A 16,581-nucleotide genomic window follows, 5' to 3' on the forward strand; every position below is an offset into this window, starting at 1 on the left:
TCCTTTTTTGGTAGAACATGGATTTGCTCGTTAAATCGTAGAAAGTTAGTCCTGGAGGTATCTCTAAAAATAAAAGGGGTTAAAAAAGAAGTACACACAGCAATATGTGGTGAACATGTGAAATGTATCACTGTGAGAAGAACAATATAGACGCAAAACATAAATCCTCAAAACTCTTCAGATAAACTCATGGAAGACAAATCCATAAATGTTATTGTGGGGATTGTGGAGAGATAGGTTAGAATATCCCTAATCTCAATTTTGATAGTAATCATGCCTTCCTAAAATACTTCCCTAAATGTCCTTGTAAAAACATACCAAGGTGATGGTGTAATGAACTGGTCCAGTATCATCTCCTCCCATTCTACTTTGGACCCTGAAGGTGGGGGACACAGTGACAAAACAAGTGGTTTGGTGACTTGGAACGCTGCTAGTGATCTTCACTAAAGATACTTTCTTCTGGGGCTAGTCTTCTAAGGAAGTCTTGCCACAGGTGCAGGGAAGATGAAGTTCAATGGAAGAAAATTTGGCAATGACTTCTCATCAGCCTCACCCGCCCCCAAGATTTTAATTTTCTGTAAAGTTTTTTTAAAGCTTTCAAAAATCCAACATTAAGATCTTTTAAGTTGTTTTCAGCAAAATAAAAATGGACAGGCTCCCTGTCCCTCCCCTCCCCCAGTCGTGCAGGGTGTGAGATGATAAGTTCCTTCGCAATCCCTGATGGCCCCTCCGCACCGCAAAGGGGAAAGTAGAGCTTCCACTGGTGCCAAACGTAAAGGTTCAAAGAACGGAACGGGCGGATCTGTGGTTTTGTGGGGAGAGGCATCAGGCGACTTGGGGGCGGGGCTTGGCAAGGCCGGGCTCTAAGCGCCAGGAGCTAATGAATTCATAGGAAATTAGCCCGAGAGGGGGCGGCGCATGCGTCCCGCCCTCGCCGCGCTCCTCCGCGCAGTGCCCAGCGCCCGGTTCCCAGCGCACGGCCTTGCCGACCTCCACCTTCGCGGACTCGCTGTACGTGCCGGGAGGGGATGCTGCGGGAGGGCGCCGGCAGGGTGGCCGCGGAAGGGGAGCGGGAGTTGGCGGGGTCTCTGCCAGTCTGAAAGTTCTTTGCTCCGCTTAACTCCCTGCAGCCGTCCTTTTGCAGTCGGATCACTTCTGAAAGGGAATTGCGTTTCTGTTGTTCCTAAGTTGCTTAAGTTTTTATCCTTTCTCAAACTCCGAGAGTGAAACTTGGGAGGATGAATCTTTCATGTTTAAGGGATGATTTCCTCACTTTTTAAAATTTTCAAGCCAAAGTAGTATTTCCTTTGAAAGGGTCCCGTGATCTTTGGGAGAGTTGTGAGTACTTGCAAGCTTTAGCAACACAGGAAATCGCTGTTAAGAAGCTTCAACTCTGTGCCGGCTCTGATTGGACGAAAGGCCTTGGTACCTAAAGAGGGACAGAATTTGTACTTCTCTATTCACTTTGATAGGCAAGAGAAACATCTGTATGTTTTAAAAATAACAGTGGTGGTAATGATGTTAGATAATGCAAGAGCACTTGAATGCGAGTGTTGTATTGTTTTGTGATGTTATTAGAGTCAGATGACTGAACAGCTGAGGGTGAAACCCCCTTGGCAGGTTCTAATGGGTGCATCCCCTCTACCCCACCCAAAATCCGAAGGAAGAAGCCATTAGTCCAAGAAGTAAAAAAAGAAAAGGATTCTTTTCCACAAGGCCTCAGAAACTGCTAACCCTGGACTGGGGAGGTGGAGAGAAGGTGCATACAAGCCTTCTAGTGTCTCTGCTTTCCGTTATTAGTCACAGGGTCTGATCATTTCCCCCAATTTTCCTCATCCTGCTTTCTCTGTTCGTGAGTACCATGGGGGTGTTGATCAATTTGTGGGAACAGCTGACAGTCTAATAGAGTTCCCAGGCTCTGGTCCACTGTGAACCCCAGCTGGACCCACCTTTTTTGCATGCTCTTCTGGGAGTTAAGGTGGTATTGCACTTTGTTGTTTTAAAATAAGCTTCTAAATAAAAAGGTCTTATATGCTCTGACCATCTTTATTCATTTTTTAAAACATGATAAATTGATCCATATTTGAATATTACTCTTCGTGCAGACAAGTAAGATTTTTCTAAGGATTTATTTTGGAGTAGAGCTTATTAATCCTTGAGATTGGAAAGGGAAATCAACACTGTCCTCTAAGAATGCTTTACACCACCATATTCTCCCCTCTATCCTCTCCCCCCCCAAACGATCAGTATTTGGCCTCTGAGACTTCCTTTGCCTGAGACCTCATAGGAGGCTCAGTCTGCAGCCACCACAGTCCCTTCTGAAAATTCTAGAACTGATATACAGCAGCATAGCCACTTACCTATCTTTTTTCCTTGTCCTACCTGTTGTGTTTGTTAGTTTCAGAAAGTACAAAATTGAAGAGTCATGGTCTGGTGGCTCTGTGCCCATATTTTCTGTGTTACACAATGTTGATTTAGAGAAGCCAAGTAATCCTGAGAAGAAAAGAACTTTGCTCTTTTTGACCAAGAGCCTATTAAGGGAAAGGGAATGTTCTTCAACTTAAGAGTTTGAAAAAGGTTCTGCGATAGATACTGGGGGAAAGAAAAACCAAATGGGAATGTGATTGGCTGGGGAAACAGCCTCCAGAAAACCAGAACATTCTAGCATTCTTAGCTTAGATGGTAGATAGCCCATGAATTATATGGTTGAGGAAACTGGGCCCTGATATTGGTCCCTTCTCTATGAATTTGGGTCTGGGTACTCATTTAATGCCTCTGGCCCTCAGTTTTATATATCAAAGGTAGAAAATATTATTCACTCTTTTAGGATTTTTGAGATCAAGTGAAATAAAAAGTATGCCACAGCTTTTTAGAAACAAATTGTATCCTCAGTGCCTAGAACAGTGTCAAAGTAGGAGCTTCTTTATTTAGCGAACACTCTTATAGCCCTTAGCCAGGTCTCAGTGCTTTTGAAGACACTTTTCACTAAAAGCAGTATTCATAAGAACCCTGCAAGGTTTATTTATCATTTACCTTTTTTTTTTTCAGGACAGGTGAGTAGGCCCTAGAAAAGTTAACTTGCAAGTAATAAGTGGCAGTGTTGAGATCTGCCAGGACTCCACTTTACCTCTAGAGTTTGTATGTGTGCATCATCTGATCTCTTGGCCTCTTAAAGAACATTCACCTCCATACCAGGGGGCTAGGAGCTGGTTTCTGGGCAGATATTCACTATGATGCCAGCCAATGAACGTATAATAAAACAAGTAAACCACTGTACAGTACGATTCATCATTTGTAACCATTTATTTTATATAATTTGTTCCGTTTTTCTCTGCTTTTCTAGATTATTTTTGAGACCCCTTTTGCGTGAAACTCATGGGAGGCTGAATCTGTAGCCATCATAATCCCTTCAGAAAATTCTAGAACTTGTAAACAGCAGCATGGCCACATAGTTATCTTTTTTTCTTCATGCCACCTGTTGTGTGTGTTAGAATATTCAAATCACCTAACACTTTACCCCTGCCCCCTTTTTGGGCCAGGGATTGAATCTATGTGTGTGCTACCACGGAGCTACATTCCCACAACTATTTTTATTTTGAGACAGGATCTTACTATATTTTCCACACTGGCCTCAAACTTGCCATCTTCTTTCCTCAGCCTCCTGAGTAACTGGGATTATAGGCATGCACCACTGCAAACTTGACTACACTTTACCTTCTTAGTTTTTACCACTACTTTACTCCTCTCTGCTCTCTTGGAGACTATTCTTGGGAGAAAGCTTTCATAATTTTGTTTTCACTGCCGTGCCTCACCATGACAGTTTGGGCCACTGGCTCCTGACAATTTGTTAACAAATTGGCTTTGGAAAAAAAAAAAATTAGAACCAAGTCTAGACCAACATCCCTGTAATCCATGTATTCAGTGACTCTAATTGCTTAATGTTCTTGCCTTTACTACTCAGTACCTGGGATGTGGAAGGTATTGTGTGGGAAAGTTAGTTCATGAAGCTGTACAGTGTGGTATATCACAGGCTCGATGTTGGCCCATCTCCCACAAATTCAGGCTGGAGGAGTTCTGCATTTTTGGCAATTGAGAAATGCTTACTGTGTGAGGTGTGCTTTCTGTGTGGGGCTCACCTATGAAGAAAAGACTTCCTATTTCCTTTGCCCCAGCTGTTGACATCTTTTGTGTATTTCTCCTGCTAAGGGTTCCAGAAGGCCTCCACTTTTTCCTCTGCTCTTTTAATGCTGAATTTTACTACGGAGAAAAGAAGTTTCTTGGACTTCTGTTCCATCCCTGAATACATTGCATTATGGGGAAAACAGCAGAGACTGTTTAAAAATTATTAAGTGGCAACATTTCCTACTTGAACTTCCTAATATTTAAATAGTTAAGGTCCCTGCTGTATTTCTTCAGATCTCTGTCCAGAGGCATAGGCCTTAGGGATCCTTTATTAGGCAAATGAACTTTACAGGAGCCCTGAAGGATCTTTGATCGCCACCCCTCCCATACTAGAACACATATTTTACGTGTTTTAAAAAGTATTATTGGGCACTGAGAACCAACCTAACATACTGTGCTTTCAAGACTATAAACTCATAGAGGTGGATTAATTTACTATCATGTGGGATTTGTTTTTTCTTTTTTAATATCTGGATTACCTTTGATCCTCCATACCTGTAGGTTCTAGCCAACTGTGGATTGAATTTATTAGGGAAAAAAAATCGTGTCCGTATTAAACGCATACAGTCTTTGTTCCTTGTAACTTTTCCCTAGATAATATGGTATATCTGCTGTTTGCCTAGTGTTTACTTTGTGTTAGATATTACAGGCCATCTAGAGATGACTAAAGTAAGGGAGGGTGTGTGGGAGAATATACACAGGTTATATGCAGATACTAGCCCATTTTATATTGAGCACTTGAGCACCACAGATTTGGGTTTCTACAGTGAGTTGTTCAGGGATTCTGGAACCACAGGACACTGAGGGACAACTGTATGTAATCAATCTCTCTTTCTCTCTCTCTCTCTCTTTCCCTCTTTCTCTTTTTTTCTGTACTGGGAATTTCATCCACTGAGCTGTATTCTCAGCATTACCCCTCCCCTTTTTTTTAAACATTTTTTAAAAATTTGAGACAGGATCTCACTAATTTGCATAGGAACTCACTAAGTTGCCCAGGATGGCCTTGAACTTGTGATCCTCCTGCCTTAGCCTCTTTGCTTACTGGGATTATAGGTGTGTGCCTGGCTGTATGTAGATTCTGTTTGCCTAAATTTACGGAGTACATTTTTAGTCTAAGGAAATAAAAATCATAATATACATAGGAAGCTTTGGTTTCTTTATCTGCAAATGGGAATGATAATACTTACTACATCGCATAACAGGAAGAGGAAAGCAAAAAACATATGCAAGGGGTACCTAGCTATGCCAGCCACAGTGGGCATCCAATTTTGGTTGAATCAGAATTAAACAGAATTAAGCAACCAAAAGCTAAATTAAGCAGGTCTCTTGAAGGAGTCAGTGCAATGTGTTAGCATACAGGATGTCAGGTCCGAGACCTGGGTTTGTTTTTCTTGGCTGCTTAACATCCCTAATTCCCATTTTCTTTATGTGTGAAATGGATGTATTTACAAGGGTTACAGTATTAAAAAGATTAAAAAGATTTTGTAAGGTACTGTATGTGGTATAATTGGACACATAGCACATTCTTGGGAAATTAAAAATGTATGTTTATGGATGTGATTTATATCACAATTCAACAGCAACTCAAGAACAACTACATGACCAGTAACAAAATATAGAAATACATATGTGGACTTGTAGATTATTTGTAAATGGATAGAATGATCAGAATTGGATAGATGTCAGTCTAACAAGGGTTGAGATTTAAGGGCAGGAAAGGACATCATTGAGAAGAGAGCACTGCAGTCTAAACAAATTATATAGGGTCTAAGTCGGGTAGGAGACAAGATAGGTGTTTATATGGAAGAGATAGAAGCAGATAGCAGAGCTCATGACGAAGCAAGAGGACATTACAAGGAATGACCACAAGATAAGGCTGTGATTTAAATTTAAGCATTATCCTAAATTCCTATCCACTTTGACTTCAGTATCACTAGTGTGCCTCACCTTTCCTCCTGACCCAATTATAGTTCCAATTCACTCTCAGTTTCATTCACTTTATCCTTGACAGCATTTAGATGCTGTAAATATGGAAGGTGAAATGACCTGAAGAGACATATAAAGCTCATCCTTCTTTCTTTTAAAGTACCATGCATGCCATTTCCTAAGTGTGTGTTTGCAAGCCTGTTATTTGGATGCCTCTGTTGTCTTGCTTCTCTTTCTTCACCTGTGTGGGTGTTAATGATGACCATGATCATGATGATCAAAATGATGCTAGGTTAAGGATATCATAAACTTTATCGAGGGTTTTCTATGGGCCAGCTGCTGTGCTAAGTATTTTTCTGCATGTTTTCTTAATTAAATCTTGCAACAAGTCAATGTTAGGAGCTATTACTATTCCTGTCTTATAAATGAAGACATTCATTTATAAATGAAGAATTTATCCTCAGAGAGGCTAAATTCCTCAAGCAAGGTTAATAGACACATCATGGGCCTGGAATTCAAATCATGGCACCTAAGATCTTGAACACTCCTGAAATGACACAAAGGAGTAAGGTGGGTTTCTAAAGCAGGACATACTTTTAGAACTTAGGCATCCCAATACAATATCAGTGGTACTGCTGTGTATATGGTTGGGTGTTTCCAAAGAGATCAGTCCATGGCCTTTTGTATTCAATCTGTGGTCCATCTTGATGCAAATATATGGTTGTGGTCCATTTTTAGGGCATTTGGGCTATTTGCTTTTGCTTGTAATACCCACAAATTTTTATTTAGTATCTTTAATCTTTAGGCTTAATGACATAGAACTAGAGAAAATATACTACTGTTTTTATTGAAAAATTTGAAACTGAATGATCATTTTTTTTTGAAAATGGCTCCCAGATATTTTTAAGAACAATGTGGTCAATGCTGCAAGTACACCTAATGATCATGAAGTTATTTTGCATATTCATGTCTGTTTTTTTCCTTCCTGTCTGAAATCTTTTGAAAATTCCAGAGCAAAATTGAAAAATGGCTGATCTCACCCAGCTACTGGAAAATGAAGTATTCATGGCTTTTGCCTCCTATACAACCATTATCCTTTCAAAAATGATGCTTATGAGTCCTGCAACAGCCTTCTATAGACTAACGAGAAAGGTAAGACATTTTTTGGACTAGTGTTTTCAGTTCTATTATAGATGTAGAGTGTAACTTTTGGGGTGAGAGTGGGGAGAGATGAAAAATATTGAATAAAAGAAAGAAAAAAGGCTAAGAATTAAAGTTCTTCTTCCCAGAGTGGGCTCTTATGACTGGAGTATGCTAACCGTTGGATTTTGTGTACTTCTGACTTAAGTTAATAGTATTTCTACCCGGCATTGTAAGAGTGAATTTAAAAAAGTCAAGGGGCATGGTCAAGGTGACAGAAAGATTTTGAAGTACACATCCCATGTTCAAGCAGGTCTATGACCAAGTGAGAGGAGCCAGAGAGGCTGCTAGACAAAGTGTAAAATTTTCATTGGTGCTATCCCTGTGCCTATTAAACATCTTCTTTCTGGAAGCCTCCTGTTTCTCTCTTAGGTTCCTGTCCTGAGGTTTTTGTCCTCTAGAGTCTTGCTCCTGTTTAGAGGTCCTGGCCCTCTCTGAGGTGTTTCCTTGTCACTGTTGGAGATATGGGGTTGATATCTGGAGAACATTCCCACATATTTAATTCTGTGATAGGGTTCAGTTGTCCTCTGGAAACAAAGTAGGAGCAGGGAAATCCTCCTGGTCTTAAAAGAAGGAGGGAATTTGAATTTGTGGAGTGGCAGGCGCCATTATGTTATTGTCAGCATAGTCAGGTGAAGTCCAGGTTGGTCCCCATTTTATAGAATAACTGAAAGACACAGAGGTTAAGGTCAGTAGCTGTCAGGTTCATCTTGAGCTGCCTTTACAGGATGTCTTGGACTGGATGGCTTAAATAGCAAATATTTGTTCCACATAGTTCCTGAGGTTGGCAAGTCCTAGATCAAGATGTCAGTAGATCCAGTGCCTGGTGAGGGCTGGATTCCTGATGTGTACATGGCCATGTTCTCCTTGCATCCTTACTTGGGGTGAATAGAGAAAGAAAGAAGCAAGTTCTGCCCTGTCTCTTTATAAGGGCACTAATCCCATCCATGAGGGTTCCACACATATGATCTAATCACCTCTTAAAAGTCTCCACCTCCAGATACCTTCACACTGGGGATTAGGCTCAAATATATACGTTTTGTAAGGACACATTCAGTCCATAGCAGGAGGGGCCCGACAGTGGCATAACAGTAGAGGACAAGGCTGAGATTCAAATTCAGATAGTTTAAATCCAGATCTCATACTCTTTCATTGTAATATATTAATTTCTTTATTTAAAATGAACATGTCAAACATCTCATGGCCAGGCATTTATTTAGAGGATACTGTGATGAGCAAGGCCAACAGGCCTGCCTGCAAGAGCTGTTGATACTGTATCCCAACCCTGCCTATCAGTTCCCCTCAATACTTTTTATCTAGAAAGAAAGCTCTTATCATATTAAGAAAAAGTTATAACATTTATGAGATGTTTTTCAAGCTTAAATTAGAACTAATTTTATAGTTTTTTTCCTTATTATAAATTATTAAACATTGGGACATACTTAAATATTTTTAAAATGCATCTTTCAAGTTTCAAGGGATGGGGAAATCATTTCAAAGAGCATAATAATCAGAGGAAGCGATACATGAACACATGCCATGCCCTCAAATGTTAACTTGTTCTTCCTAGGAAGCAATTCAGCTTCTTAAATTTAATATTATTTGACCCAACGTTTTATCTGGCTCAAGAGAAGAAGCATACATATCCTATCAAAGTACAAAATACCTTTACCATCCCTCACTTTCTTATGCTTCTTGCCTTTTTTTCCTAACATCTTTGGTAATTAAATGTATTACCTTCAGACTAGTTGGTTCCTTGGAAATGCTAAAATACTTGAGGGAGGGTGTGTCTACATGTCATTGTGAAAAAAATGCTAGGGTACCATAATAATAATGATAATAATTAGTGCTGACTCAGACTTATGCCTCTTTCTATTTTTTCCTCCCTTCTCACTATTTTTATATTCTGGTTTTCATTTAAATTCACATTTATGCTGCTTTTAGAAATAATTTGCGGGCTGGGATTGTGGCTCAGCGGTAGAGCGTTTGCCTAGCACATGTAAGACCCTGGATTCGATCCTCAGCACCACATATAAATAAATAAAAGGAAAGGTATTGTGTCCAACTACAACTAAAAAATAAATATTTAAAAAAATAGTTTGTATTGTTAATAAAGATTCAGGTTTAAACTGTGAATGAACTGTGGATGCTCCTGTGTGATTTATTGCTCTGAAATTTCTTTGCTTAGGGACCAACCTACAGGCCTGCATTTCTGACATTAAAATGCAGATAACTTAGGTAGAATAACCTCATGCTGTTTGGTGTTTGCAATAAGTTTTTTTTTTTTTTCCCCCTTGGCGTTTGGAATAGGTGTTTGCCAACCCAGAAGACTGTGAGAGCTTTGGCAAAGGAGAGAATGCCAAGAAGTATCTTCGGACAGATGACAGGGTGGAACGTGTACGAAGGTAAACCAGTGTCTCTGGAAATTACCTACTCAAAGAATTTTGGTCAAGGAGCTCAGTGAAGTTGTTTGGGCCTTGGAGAAAAGGAAAAACAAAAAGTCATCCACTCAGTATAACTACAGAAAAGTAGAGATCTCAACATCTCTGAATATAACTGTTATTGCACATATTACCAATTTAGTTGCACTTTTGTATGGACTTTTTATTTGTTCTAATTAGCTATACATGACAGTAGAATGCACTTTGACACATCATACATAGATGGAGTAAAATTTCTCATTCTTCTGCTTATACATGATGTAGAATCACACAGGTTATATAGTCATGTATGTACATAAGGTAAAACACCTGACTTTGTTGGGATTAATAACTGTGCTCTGTATAGCAGTAATGGCAGGTAGAAGGTAAAATGGAGAAAGTGAATTCTTGCAATTTTGTCATCTTTCTCCAGAGATGTGACTCATCCCATATAAAGGGTTGAAGAAACAGGTGTTTTTGCATAAGGTTTGAAATATGGAAGTTGACACTCTTCAGAGAAATGAGTACCAACTGAAGTGTCTAGATCATATTGGCATTATCCCTTTTTTGATTCCTGGTGAAAGTCTGAAGCCCATCTCAAGATTTTTGCAGATTCTCTCATGGTACATGGCGTATGGCCTCAAGATTAACTCAGGCTCTGGGTTCATGCATTTGTGCATGCTTTTGCATTCTGCATTTTGTTACACTGGGTGTAACCTCAGTCTTTCTCTCAATTCCCTTGACAAATCAGCTTAAAAAATGTGTATAAAAGTGGATTTAACTAAATTGAAGTGCAGAGGAGGTTACTGTGTGGCAACCTAAGCATTGTGTATTAGAGTTCCATGTCTGACAATGTCCTACAGAGTCCTCAGGGAGAATTTGCACCACACCTTCTTGTACCCCAAGTAGCATCCAGCATTTTATCTGGCCCCATATACTTTTTTGCCTTTCCTGTACTAAAATTAAATTTACTTTTTTATTTATGCAAAACCAGTTTTATCTCCAAGCTTTTTATCAAGCAAGTTTTTTTTTTTTCTCTCTCTCTCCTAACAGAAAGCCTGTGCTAGAGATTTAGGACAAAATGTTCACTTCTGTTTCTTTTAATTATACACTTGTTAATTCAGCAGCTCCCGAGTTAGTCAATTAGTCAATCTTGAAAATTGTGTAGAGAGTGTGGATCCAAAATAGTTTCAAGACAGAATCAATGTGAGGATCTCAAACAATATCAAAGGAAAAGAATTAAAACTAGAAAAGGTGAGTGGTACTCACTGTCATAGATTTCTCAAAACCATTAGACATAAGAGTTTAAAATATATCCTTTTTTGTGTTTGCCTTTGACAGCAGGACCAGAAAGTGCTAGGACCCTCAGTCGTATTAGGAAGATTGAAAGGAAGATCCAAATTTCATATATGAAAGTTTTAACAATAAAAGCTATTTTATTGGGGAAAATTTAGATTTTTTTCCCACTATCATTTCCTACTTCTCATCCTCAACCCCTGTGCCCACAGGATTGTATCTCTGAAAGTGAAAGCCATAATCTAAGCTGATCTCCAGTCAGGCTGCAATTGACCTGGTTCTGAAAGGGTTGTCCCTGAGGTGCAGGAACTGTGTGCACTGCGCCCCCTGGTGATCAGACACTGACCTTACAGTGTGGCAAGAGGAGGAAGAGGAGGGTATCTGGCAGAATAAGGTGCTAGTTGCCTGTTCTAGTTTTTGAGAATTTATTGGCTTTCTCAAAAAAAGCTCCCAATAACAATACACTTTTGAAGATAATTTTTAGAGAAGGAGTTTCAAGAATCTCCTTTTTCCATTTAGCCTAGATTTTCCCCCCTCTCTCCATCATTACACAATTATAACACAATTATAAATACATCACTATTAGCATATCTGCATATTTCAATGTCAAGGACCTACGAGGGGCACAAATGAAGTTAAAGGGTAAGCTTTAAGGAATGTAATATTGAAAAAATAAATATATACACATACAGATTAATTAGTTAAAAACAGAGTAATGTATGTTGAAATATCAAGGTTTGTGGCTCATAGTCAGTTGTTTTGAGCTGTAGGCAGACAGAATCACTGATTAGGAAATCATCTATTTAATCCTGCTTCACTTATTCTAGGAAGAATTCCAGACCATGTACATTCACTACCACAAGATAAGTGAAAGTTGAAAGGCAAATGGGGCAGCCACAGAACTAGTCATTCAAAAGAACTTGGGTTTGATATTTAGGGAAAGCAGAGACATTGATGACATACTACCACCCTACCTTCAAAGGTAATGCCCATTTACTGGTAGGGTTCAATGGATCCTCATTGATACTTGTTGGGGATTCTGTCAAGAGATTTAAATGTGGGGCTGGGCGTGGTGGCATATGCCTGTAATTCCAATAGCTCTGGAAGCTGAGGCAGGAGGAATGCAAGTTCAAAGCCAGTCTTTGCAATTTAGCGAGATTCTGCCTCTAAATAAAATATAGAAAAAGGGCTGGGGATGTGGCAAAGTGGTTAAGTGCCCCTGGATTCAATCCCCAATATTTAAAAAAAAAAAGAGAGAGAGATTGAAATGTGAGCTGGAGGTTGAACTGTGTGATCCCTCATGTGGTCCCAGTGTATGAACAAAGCATGAACAAAGAGAGCCTTGTGTATATATCACTGCTATATCTTCTTTTGAGATCCTGTCAAGGAGCTTTAAGACTAGGTTCCTGGCCAGGCATGGTGGGAAGCTGAGACAGGAGGATCACAAGTTCAAGGCCAAACTTAGTAGCTAAACAAGGCCCCGTTTCAAAAGAAAAAATAATAATTTAAAAAAGGGATGGAGATGTGGCTCAGTGGTTAAATAATTCTGGGTTCAACCTCTAGTACCACAAACAAACAAACACAAAACAAAATTTAGAAAACAAAACAAAACAAAAACAATTTCCTCCCCAAAACTACATTTCCTGCTAGTGTTCCTCTTCAGAGGTTTATAATGTTCCCCATGAAAATAAGATCAACATGTCTATAATAGAGAATATTATGTACTTAGGAATATTTTATGAAGGAGTAACCTGAAAAATATGATCTAGAAGTAGGGAGAAGAAAAATATGATAACAATTTGAGGAAATTTCTTTGTGGGAATTTGGACACACTGCTGTATGCTAAGACTGAGGTTCGGTGAAGACAGGTAAGGCAGGAAGTATGGTTACAGCTCCTTTTGTAGTTGGCCGACCTTTGACAGTTTTTAAATGCATGTAGCAACTCTAGTCCAGGTCAGGTGGATGCCTTGATCCAAGTTACTCTGATCTGAGACAACGCGTGACCATGGTCTCTGGAGCACAGAGCTGATGGTAGTCCATCACAGGGCAGGTGTGTTCCAAGGGGCATCTGTCCAAGGAGAAGGGAAACTGAGAACATGGACTCATGGGGCAGTGGAGAGTAGACCCGGGTTAAGAATGGTTGCTTGGGCAAACTGATGTTTACCTGGTAACCGATTCTAGCTGCTGTCTATAAATAAGGCTGAATGGAGAAGGCTGCCACTCTGTGAAGGGCAAAGGAAAGGACAAGGAGAAGGGTGGGGTGAGCTACATAGGGGTGTCGGTAAGTGTATACCCAGGCAGGTTGGCACCAGGTGTATACTTACCCGGCTGTGGGTATTGGGCCTTCCTAGGACAATGAGGAGTGTTATTTAGAAAAGCTTTTCTAGGACTGATGTAAGAGAAAAAGAATGGAAAAGGAGAAATGAGAGAAGGAAAAAGTTGGAGGTCCCAATAAGGCCAAGAGGACCCAGTCCTCGACTTTCTCCTTCTTCTTCCACATTCCCCCTATTGCCTGTGACTTTCTTCTTTGCTTTAACGTTGTGTTCTATTTGACAACCATCTAATAGAGGCTTAGGAGTAGACATGGTTTTCCAAGGGTATTCCTTTTGTCATTTCTTCCCCAACGTTGAAATCTCTGTCACATCATCATGAAGGAAAATCGTGACATGCCGGAGACTGGAAGTGAAGGCATCCTGGTCTTGCAGGAGAATTCAGAGGGACAAAGCAAATGGCACTGGTGGACGGGCGAAGCGGGCCCTTCCACACAGAGTTCCTGTCCTTCCTTCCCACTCCTGCCTGATTCTCATTGGTCCTGGCACTGTTCCGGGAACCAGAGGGGACAAAACCACTTCATTCTGCCTTTGCTTTTACTCAGGGGCAGGTGATTCTTTATTTCAGCCTTTTCCCAGGTGTGCCTTCTTCATCCTTCTAGGCTGTCGCTGTCTTTGTCAGGCAGCCTGGAGACTCTTAAGGAAGACAGAAGGGAAGGGAGGGAGGGAGAGCGATGACCACTGAGCAGGCAACATGGAAGAATTATCTTTTTGGGGGTGGGGCATACTGGGGATTGAACTCAGGGGCACTCCACCACTGAGCCACACCCCCAGCCCTATTTTGGATTTTACTAGAGACAGCGTCTCACTGAGTTGCTTAGCGCCTTGCTTTTGCTGAGGCTGGCTTTGAATTCGCTATCCTCCTGTCTCCGCCTCCTGAGCTGCTGGGATTACAGATGTGCGCCAGCAGCCTGTAAATAATTATCCTTTATGCCAAAGTAGAAGAGCCCTATAAAAGAAATGTTTTTCACGTTGGTATATGTATCAATAGCTGACAAACTCTATCAAAATCTCTAGTCCTAGTTTAGAAACTAAAGCAGTTTGGGGAGCTGGGGCTGTGACTCAGCGGTAGAGCCCTCGCCTAGCACATGCAAGGCCCTGGGTTTGATCCTCAGCACCATATACAAATAAATAAATTAAATAAAGGTATTGTGTCCAACTACAACTAAAAAATAAATATTTTTAAAAAGGAACTAAAGCAGTTTGTCATTCTGTAGGCTTAAAAGGGGGCATCAGATTTTAAGATTATGAACTTTTAAGAATGTTAAGTCAAAAAAAAAAAAAAAAAGAATGTCAAGTCAGTAATAGATGTGCCTTTTATTAAAAATTCTAGCCAGGAAAGCCCATGGGGCCTTATGGCTAAACTATACTTTTTGTTTTCTTCTAGTGGTGATATAAAGATAAAATTTAGGAAGTCTCTTTTATCTTTTTTAAATATTTTAAAGTTTTAGTACTGCAGATTGTGCTCTATCACTGATTTATTTTCCTAGCCCCTTCTATATTTTTAGTTTTAGACAGTGTCTTGCAAAGTTGCTGAGGCTGGCCTTGAACTTGAGTTCTTCCTGCTTCAGCTTCCCAAGTCTCTGGGATCACAGGGGTGCATCACCACACCTGACTTCTTATCATCTTTTGTGTATATTCTGTCTTATACTGCAAGCTTGTTAACTTATTCTTTTTGTGGTTTAAAGATATGAGTAGCTAAAGTTTTGGTCATCTTCAAGAGGATATTTATGTGCTGTGCTATTTGTATTTGAAGAGATGAGTCTTGGCTATTCAGTTGCTATTGCTATTAAGTTTGTAATCTAGTGGTTTGGGTAAATGGGCAAGCATTTTCTCATTCACCATTTTAAAGACTAGAAAAATTAAAGGAAGTCTCTTAGGAAAGATTATACCCCAAAAGTTTTTTTTTTCTTTGTGAAGAAGAGTTTTTAGTAGGAGGAATCTTGAATTGCAAAAAAATATATATATTTCATATTTATAAAAATGAAGTGACTTTTCCTAGATGCAATTTTGATATTCCCAAAACTATAAAATGACTTCAACAGACACTACTATGGCAGTATGTATAAACGTGGATACATAACCAATATGATCCTGCAATCTGTACACGTGGTAAAAATAAGAATTCATACCTCACTTGAATCAAATGTATGAAATATGATATGTCAAGATCATTGTAATGTTTTGAGCAACCAATAAAAAAAAGATACACCACTAAAATTAAAAAAAAAACAACAAAAATAATGAGATGATATAACAATGAAAGTCAAGTGAGTGAGGAAGCAAAGCAGTTTGAGAGAAAGGCTTTTACTTTGCAGTTTAAAGATCCATTAACATCTACATTTAATTTTTGAAGGGCGGGAAGAATGAATATGTTTCTGCTGATTTTGAAATTTTAAGAGACATTTTTTTTTCCACAGAGCCCACCTGAATGACCTTGAAAATATTGTTCCATTTGTTGGAATCGGGCTGCTATATTCCTTGAGTGGTCCAGACCTTTCTACTGCTCTCCTGCACTTCAGGCTCTTTGTTGGAGCACGGATCTACCACACAATTGCGTATTTGACACCCCTTCCCCAACCGAATAGAGCTTTGGCTTTTTTTGTTGGATTTGGAGTTACTCTTTCAATGGCCTACAGGTTGCTGAAGACTAGATTTTACCTGTAAAGAAAATCGAGTACTTCCCATGCAATTGGTTTTTAAGAATTCTATACTTCCAGTATATAATGAATATTTTCTGAGGCTTTAAGTGGGAAGGGAGCAGAGAAAGTAGGAATGGGGAAAAACCCAATTTAAAGATTAGCCCTGCTAATATCCTTTTATTCTTGCTTCATATTTGCTGTAGACATTCAACAATAATTTTTAAGTCTTTTGTGTGATTCTTTTAAGTTCTGATTGTTATAATTTTCAACATTCATCAACATTTCATATTATGAATCTATAAAAAATTGTGTGTGTGCAAAGTCTATATTTCAATACTGTGGAAATAGTGATATGAAATAAAGAATTTAATGAATGGTTTTGTTTTCCCAACTGTTTATATTTCAAAATTTCAAAACTATGGAAAAGTTGTAAAATGGAATAAAGGACCTCTATATACCGTTCATCTAGATTCACCAGTTGTTCACATTTTAGCACATTTGCTTTAGCTTTCAAAAACAATTTTTTTCCTAAACAATTTGAAAGTAAATGGCAAATATCATGATACTTTACTTTTTTATATTTAG

At 39.3% G+C, this 16,581-nt stretch overlaps 1 protein-coding gene across 1 annotated transcript; it reads left to right on the forward strand.

Moving 5' to 3' along the window:
• Positions 1–900: 900 nt before the first annotated feature.
• Positions 901–16,370, forward strand: Mgst1 (microsomal glutathione S-transferase 1). The gene is made up of 4 exons (XM_076854159.1): positions 901–1,011; positions 7,121–7,260; positions 9,619–9,713; positions 15,775–16,370. The coding sequence occupies exons 2-4, from the start codon at positions 7,135–7,137 to the stop codon at positions 16,019–16,021; spliced, it is 468 nt and encodes a 155-aa protein (XP_076710274.1). The 5' UTR covers positions 901–1,011; positions 7,121–7,134; the 3' UTR covers positions 16,022–16,370.
• The last annotated feature ends 211 nt before the right edge of the window (positions 16,371–16,581 follow it).

Source organism: Callospermophilus lateralis, chromosome 4 (genome assembly GCF_048772815.1).
Source record: "Callospermophilus lateralis isolate mCalLat2 chromosome 4, mCalLat2.hap1, whole genome shotgun sequence".
NCBI lineage: Eukaryota > Metazoa > Chordata > Mammalia > Rodentia > Sciuridae > Callospermophilus > Callospermophilus lateralis.

Bases quoted from the DNA above. Each gene is read 5' to 3' on its own strand.
- Mgst1 (XM_076854159.1), top strand. From the start codon at position 7,135: ATGGCTGATCTCACCCAGCTACTGGAAAATGAAGTATTCATGGCTTTT. The intron at 7,261-9,618 runs GTAAGACATTTT...CGTTTGGAATAG, and splicing joins TCTATAGACTAACGAGAAAG to GTGTTTGCCAACCCAGAAGA. The intron at 9,714-15,774 runs GTAAACCAGTGT...TTTTTTCCACAG, and splicing joins AGGGTGGAACGTGTACGAAG to AGCCCACCTGAATGACCTTG.